Source organism: Lagenorhynchus albirostris, chromosome 2, assembly GCF_949774975.1.
Source record: "Lagenorhynchus albirostris chromosome 2, mLagAlb1.1, whole genome shotgun sequence".
In the NCBI taxonomy this organism is placed as follows: Eukaryota; Metazoa; Chordata; class Mammalia; order Artiodactyla; family Delphinidae; genus Lagenorhynchus; species Lagenorhynchus albirostris.
In genome coordinates, this window is record NC_083096.1 from 32034248 (window position 1) to 32042099 (window position 7852).

At 50.4% G+C, this 7852-nt stretch overlaps 1 protein-coding gene across 1 annotated transcript; it reads right to left on the reverse strand.

Moving 5' to 3' along the window:
• Nucleotides 1-4922: 4922 nt before the first annotated feature.
• Nucleotides 4923-7512, reverse strand: MYOG (myogenin). The gene is made up of 3 exons (XM_060142083.1): nucleotides 7004-7512; nucleotides 6148-6229; nucleotides 4923-5688 (listed from the first exon to the last, which is right to left on the reverse strand). Exons 1-3 carry the CDS (start codon nucleotides 7472-7474, stop codon nucleotides 5567-5569), a joined length of 675 nt encoding a protein of 224 aa, XP_059998066.1. The 5' UTR covers nucleotides 7475-7512; the 3' UTR covers nucleotides 4923-5566.
• Between the last annotated feature and the right edge of the window lie 340 nt (nucleotides 7513-7852).

A 7852-nucleotide genomic window follows, 5' to 3' on the forward strand; every position in this document is an offset into this window, starting at 1 on the left:
CATATGGCTTTGGTCTTTTTTTTTTTTTTAACTTTGAGCTTACCTGATACATCTAGCTTATTCCACAGTCCTAAGGGCTGCTGTAATCTGGAAAGTAAATATCAGAGTTTTTTAAACTTGTAGTCAATAACCTTCTGTTTACTTACATAACCATGGGTTGATAGATTAGTGTTTGAGCTACTTGTGCCAAGGGAGTATAGGAAAAGGAGTGAGGAGTCCTGACTGCTGGGATTGATTTATTTCTTTTTCTTCCTCTGTACACACCTGCTTCACTATCCTCATAGACTTTCCTACTGATGCAAGAGTTACTGAAGCTAAATACCCATTAGTCATATCACGCTGCTGTTCGCTTTTGTAGCAGCTCCCCAACACTGAGGTCCAACTCCTCGGTGTAGGACAAGAGGCCATCATAACTTCTTCCAGTGCCCTCTCCTCCCAACAGTCTTGAGTCCACCTAACTCAGAAATGTTGCATCTACCCAGGCCCATCACCAGAAGGCAGCACAGAATACTTCTTCCCTTGCCTTTGCAGCTGTGAACCTTCCAGACCCACTTCAAGCATCACCTGGGAGGCATTGCCTGCCTCTCCTCAGAAGAATTAGATAACCAGCAACCTTTTGCGCCCCTGGCACTCTGTGCACACGGTGATGCTGCCCAGCCATTGTCCTCTCTTTGTCTGTTTCCCACTGGGCTGTGGGGAAGCTCCTTTAGGGTTAGGTATATACTTGAATGAATAAATGAACCAACCTTATCTCAGAGGGTTTTTATAAGGATTATTATTAAATAAAGCTAAAAATTATTGAGAACTATTGTGTGCCAGGCACTGTTCTAAGCATGCTAAATGTATTGGCCCATTAAATCCTCCCAACCCTGTGATGTATCCTCATCACCGTTTTGCAGAACAGGAAATTCTAAAGCTGAGACCGTGCAGCTGGTGAGATAGATGTGCAGATGTTTGTTAAAACTTCTGGCCTGGTACCAGGAGTGCTTAACAGATATTACTTGCTTCTCTTTTAAGTGAGCCCAAGACCTTACGCTGAAGTTAAGCCTCTCGCAGCTCCCTTTCTCAAACTCTTACATCTGTACCACTCATGCGGTACTTGGCTCCTGTGATTTTCATGGAGGCTTGTTTCTTCTGTTCATCTGAATGGTGAACTCCCTGAGGGCAGCATAATCCACCATCCAGCCTTGTATCCTCTCCAAGGCTAACTGACCCGCTGATGATACAGGATGGCAGAGTCCATGGGCACAGATGGCAGGATGGGAGTAAGACAAGGCAACTTGTGACTCAGGGAGGCCAAACAGGCAAGGGAAGATGCTGGCCTAGTGCCTACAAGCCTCTGGGGGTCCCCTCCCACCCTCTCAATGATCAAAGGTAGAGTTGACCAGCCTTGGTGACCAGCTGGCTACAGGAGTGAGATCTGAAGGAATCCAGGAAAACTAGTTTCCCAGAGTTGCCATCTACTGGGCTGGGGAATGTAGAGGGAACAGGCTCATGTGAAAATGTGAGCTTGATATTGGACATGCTGCATTTGAGATGAGACCCCAACATCATGTTTCTGTCAGCATTTGTAAAAAAGAAAGAAGACTCTAGGTTTCTTTCCTAGAACACCTTCCTTTGCCTTCCTTAGGAATGGTCCCAGCAGAGTGAGAGGCAGAGAATCTGGATCAGGTGGTTGCCTGCGGCTGAGCAGTGAGGGACAGCTAGAATCGCTGTGGGGTTTGGGGATCCCATTTGGGCCTAGGTGGTGCCTCCTTAGCCAAGATCCTAGCCCAATTCACAGCCTTCAGTTCTTCCTGAGCTTTAGCTCACCTCCAGGCATCTCTGCCCTAGCCTGGAGCCCGGAAACCAGGAATTCAGACAAGTCCAGGGGACGTGACATGGTGGGTCTTATCCAAGAAACAGATACCCGAGCTGAGGGGGCTCCTCTTCTCTCACCCTCCATTTTACCCCCTTTACCTCCGTCTCCAGTTGGTCCAACCTCCTACTACTATACCTGCAGCACTTAAAAAGGTTTTTCAGTCTGCCAAGTAGGTTACTTTGAGAAGTTAGATACCTAAGGATGTTTATTGGAGTGTAGCAAATAGTACTTTAAGCATTCTGCAATTCACACTATCTAAACACTCCAAGAAGTTCCTCTCTCCACACTGACAATTGGTATGTCAATTTCAAATCTTACCTTTTTATTCTAGCAGATTCCCTAAAGTCCGTTATTAGGCAACATTTGTTTAACTTTGATTTATTGCATGTGCTTCCACGGGAGACCAGATGTAAGCTAATTTCCCCAAAGAACTATCACTCATTACTCGTTAATTGGAGTCTTATCTGTAATTCAGTTGGGCAGGTCAAGCATTTGTTAATTTAAGAAAGTCCCTGTGCTTTGATGACAAATGTTTCTTCTGTGAAAATAATGAGTGAGGCTGGGCTCCAGTTTGGCAAAGTTTGCCATTCACACATGTGAAGTTCCAGCAAATTGTTTCTTCCTGGTGGGAGGCTTAAGGACTTAAAGACTGAAAAAGAAATAAGCAGACAATGACTACACCTGACAATGGTCAGGATCAATCAACCTTAATAGCCATTGCTTAGAACTGTTCATTCGTAACAGATTATGAATATGAACCTCAGATTCCAATTGACATGATAACTGGAGAGGAATAAACTTAAAAAATATATCTGGCAACCCGAGAGCCTATCAGTTCGTTAGGAGAGATGAGTGCCTTTCTCTTGGCCAGACAGAGCCCACAGTAAGAAGGAGGGCAACTGAAGGCAGCAGGCTTGTATCTACCCTAGGAGCTTGGGAGGTACCAGGGGCAGAGGAAATGAACCCGAGGGGAGAAGATCCCCCTTGAATGGGTAGTTCAGTATTATTGGTGCATAATAAGGGAGTGAGTATAGATTGGAGAGCCAAGGTGTTGCCATCCACACATGTTACTCTCCTCATCTCCAAGGGCAGGGAGCCAGGGAGAGCTAAGAGTTGTGGCAGTGACCTAGGTATTCCTCTCCAGCCTTTCCAAGAAGGTAGAACTGTGCCAACTGAAGAAAAACACACAACCTAAAAGTTGCAAGATATGGTTTACTCAGGGAACTTACTGAGGACTATAGCCCAGGAGACAGCCTCTCAGATAGCTCTGAGGAACTGTTCTGAAGAGTTAAGGGAGGAGCCAGGATATATGGGAGTTTTTGCTGAAAAAAAAAAATGTAGTCAGATGTCAAAGATTACTGCTAATCACAAAAAACAAGCATATCAAATTAATGATTTTAGTGCTTTTCTATGTATGGGAAGATGCAAGAGTCCAGGCTCACTGAAATTATTCCTTAGGTGTGCATCTTAACAATCTAGGGCCAGTATCCGAAGCACAGAATGCTTCCTGTTTTTTCTCCATCCTGGATTCCCCTCAGGGAGTACCTTGCCACTACAGTGGATGATAGTTTGATGGCAGGCAACGTTTGTTGTTTCTTGGGATGGCAGGCAACATTCCCTGTCCACAGCTGTAAACACAATGACATAAACCCAAGAAGAAAATCCCACAAACCGGGACAGATTAGGCCAGTTTATGATTCCCAACAGGCCCAGCCCTGACTGGTGGTTTGGGATGAGCATGCCCCGGGGGGGACCCTCCCTTCTGCACCCTCACCTGAGTTCTGTGAGCCTACTTCACCTTTTGCTTAAATGGAGTTTCTGGAGAAACCTCTGGGAGCAGTGTGTTGACTCCCCTCTCCAGGAACAAATCAAGAGGACAGGTGTGGTAGAGACGGCCCAGCTGAGCCCAGAGCAAGTGCAGAATGGGTAAGAGGGCCTGGTTGATAAAACTGGGTTAAGTGTTTTATAAAGGGCCCTGAGGAATTGAATGCAGGATGGAATGTACCACACTCTGAATCCCCTGACTTCTGTAATGATTCTGAAACTTAAAAGTTGCAATAAATCAGATCACACTTAGCGTGAAGCAGTTGGAATTAATAAAGGTTTTAGTCCATTCAAATTCTAACTCCTGATGCCTTCTCAGTTAATATTATGCGATCTCTATCCAAATTCTTTCTCCCCAATTCTTCACCCACCTTCTCCCCCTCAGGAAGCCAGTCTTTGGAAGATAGCATCCCACATGAAGAGAGCCCCAGCTTTGTTTCCTTTGTAAGCCCCTTCCCCTACCCCCAGCAGAATTGCCTTCATTCTCTGAGCTGTAGACAGGGACCAGAATCTCTTGCAGCCTGGAGGAATGGAAGGGTGTGGTAAGGGGACATGCTAGTTGGCCTGGAAGAAAGTGATAGTGTCTGACCCTAGTCACCCTGATTGATTTACCTCCCACTTCCTCACAGGACTCCTGCTAATGTGGCACCAGAGGAGAGGCAGGGATTAGAGAGGGGAAACCCACAAATTCCAGCTCTACACCCCTGTCTGCTGGCTGTGGTCTAAGTGCTAGGCATATGAGCATGCTCAGTTAACTGGAAGGGAATGGACCTATTGGGATATAAGATGGAGTGTAGTAGACTGTGAACAGTGTCTATGAATTAGAGTGCAGCAGAATGCTCAACAGAATTTCCTGCACGTCCCACAAGGATTTCTGTAGAATCTTGTCTTCGCCCGGCCAATGGACCAGACCTGGCTTCCTTTGTAATGGTAAAAAGAGCAGGGATCCCAGCGCCTAGTGACCACCAGCAACATGGTGCCTCTGACGCTTTTGGAGCCCCATCTGCTCCACAAGCCCTGGCCCTGCCACGTGTCTGGACCACTGAGGTGGGAGAGGCTATAGCATTAGTCATCTCCTCCCTCTATATCATCACAGACACTCTTCTAGCACCCAGTCTTTATTCATTTTTTAAAAAAGAAATCCAAATAAGTTAGCAAAAAAAAAGAAAAAAAATATACAAAACAATGGCAAAACCACACGATGCTTAGTTAACAAAATAAATCACCCCAGGAGTCCCTGCCCACCCCCCACCCCCACCTGTCCCTGGCAACGTCAGCACAGAGACCTTGGTCAGATGGCAGCTTTACAAACAACACACAAAACAAAACAAAACATAAAACCATTGGAAGGTTCCCAGCATTCACTGCAAAAGCTTGGCCCCCCCCAGTGACTTGGGAACAGAGGATGGTTCCTCTCCCTTCTCTCAATTCAGGGCAGGCCCAGCCTAACCCTGGCATAGGAAGAGACAACAACAGGAGATGTACATAGTCTGTCCAGGTCAGGACACTGTCTTCGTCTCTCAAAGTGTATCTTTTCAGGGGGTGGAATTGGAGGCTGCATTATGATCAAAGGGAAGCTCCTGAGTTGCCCCCTGAGCCAGGGGGCTTACACAAGGGGGCACTCCGGTCCCCTGCTTTATCTCCCTGGAAACAGAACTGCTCTCTGCTCTAAGGAGTTAGCTAAATGAGAGCATCCATTCCCTCTCTGGGTGGTGGGTTAACCTTACATGGATGAGGAGGGGGATAGTCTGGCATTTGGCAGCCCCAAGGCTGGCTTCCTGGCATCAGGACAGCCTGGCTTAGGAGAGCCCTGCTGCAGAAGTGGTGGCCTCTGTGGCCAGCTTGGGGGCCTCTCATGGTTGCCCATTTTGGCAGACAATCTCAGTTGGGCATGGTTTCATCTGGGAAGGCCACGGTGACATCCTCCACGGTGATGCTGTCCACGATGGAGGTGAGGGAGTGCAGATTGTGGACATCCGTAGGGTCAGCTGTGAGCAGATGATCTGTAAGGAGAAAGTAGGAAGATGTTACCTGGGTGATAAAAGTGTGTGAAGACCCAAGACAGGGGCTGAGCCCTTTGGAGTGGCACAGGTTTTCCCGGAAAGATGGGTGAGAAAAGCTCAGGGTCCTATTCCCCAGCCCATGCTGGCCCAGTTTTGCAGCACTGACTCAGCAATTCCCAGGGACCCTTGGGGCAGGGACATTGTCCTCTCCGTGGGGAAGGTCATCTACCAGGCACCAGCTGGGGAGTTGCAGGAGGCCTAGACAACTCCTTAGCTGGTCAAGGCTTCATGGAGACACATGGCCTTCTAGCCCACCATTTGGGGCCCTGGGTTCAAAAGGTCCCTAGAGAGGCCAAGGGACGAGGACTAGAGCAGGGAGTAAGATAAGAGGGGAGAACTGGGCTTAGAGATAGCCTGTGGGGTTTGAGTCAAAGTAACCAGGGTCCTGGTCTCACTTACCCCCTGGGTTGGGACCAAACTCCAGTGCACTGCCCCACTCTGGACTGCAGGAGGCACTATGGGAGCTGCATTCACTGGGCACCTGCAAGACAGGGCAAAGGCCCAAGGTCAGGGCACTGCCATTCCTGGTGGTGTCTCTTCGTCCAGTCCCAATGGGCAGAAGTACCTGTGGTGGGGTTGGAGGGTGGGCCACAAGCTGCAGCCCTCCAGCCTGGCCCACCCCCTGTTCCAGAATCTTCAAAATCACCTCCCTTCATGCCTTTCTCTGGCCACAGAGCCCCTGCTTCAGGGCCATTCCTAGCATCCATTCTGCGTGGTGATTCTGCCCTCATAGGACACCCAGCCTAAGGGGGTCTGTGGTTTTCTTGACCTTGGGATAAGGGTGAAGGAGGCAGAATGTCTGCCCCAACCAGGGCCGCTTTTGTGCAGGCCTGTTGGGGTTCCATGAGAGAGACTGAGTGGGTTTGCTCTCTGCTCAGCCATACCCAGGAGGGGGTCGGGTGAGGGGCAAAGCAGTCTTCTCAGGTACACTTGGCCTTGACTTTTAGGCCCTGTCTTCCCCCTCATCCAGCTGACTTTGGACTTGCTCCTGGATCCCTCCGTCAGTCCCGTTCCACCCCCCTCCACATGCTTCTTCTCCCCACTGCCTTTATCTTGTCTGGAAAGGACACAGAGACACAGGAGGTCAGCTGGGCAGCCTAGCTCTAACAAAGGAAGGCATGCTGCAGCCTCCTAAGACCCTGTCTGGCTCCTGCTCTAGCCATCTGACTGAGCCCCACCGCGGGGTCCTCCAAGGTTATCCAGGTGCCTGCTGCCCCCCTCCCCCCTGGGGCAGGTGGGTGGGGTGGCCACTTACCCCTGGTTGGGGTCCGCCCCCGCCTCGGTAGCGGAGATCGCGCTCCTCCTGGTTGAGGGAGCTGAGCAGGGCCTGCAGGCGCTCGATGTACTGGATGGCACTGCGCAGGATCTCCACCTTGGGCAGCCGCTGGTTGGGGTTGAGCAGGGTGCTCCTCTTCAGGGCCTCAAAGGCCTCATTCACCTTCTTGAGCCTGCGCTTCTCCCTCAGCGTGGCCGCCCGCCGCCGGTCCACAGACACCGACTTCCTCTTGCACACCTTACACGCCCACGGCAGGCACTGGCCTGGGCAGTGCTCGGGGGTCCCTAGCCCCTTGTCTTCGAGGGGCACTCGGGCCTCGGGGCTCAGGCTGAGCTCAGTCCGCTCATAGCCCGGTGGCTCGAAGCCCTGGAGGTGGACGGGCAGGTAGTTTTCCCCGTCATAGAAGTGGGGTTCCTGGTAGAAGTAGGGGGATGTCTCATACAGCTCCATGGGGTCAGAAAAGACTTGTTCCTGCCACCAGCCCCCAAGCTCCTGCAGCCCCTCGCGCCAACTGCTGGGTGCCATTTAAACCCTCCCCGCTGGCATGGAACCAGAGATAAATATAGCCAACGCCACAGAAACCTGAGCCCCCTCTAAGCTGTTGCTGCACATCAAGACGTTTACAGTGGATTAGATGTGATTCCCCTTCCCTCTCCCCCTGTGCGCCCCCACCCCTGCCCCCAGCCAGCCTACCCCGATCCGGCTCTTGTGCACGGGTAGGGAGGCCATAGGGTGTAATTTGACTAGTTTTCATTTCTCAACAGCCTCCATGGGGGCTGGGGAGGTGGGGGAGGACACACATTCTCCTCTCATCTGCTCCTTTCAATT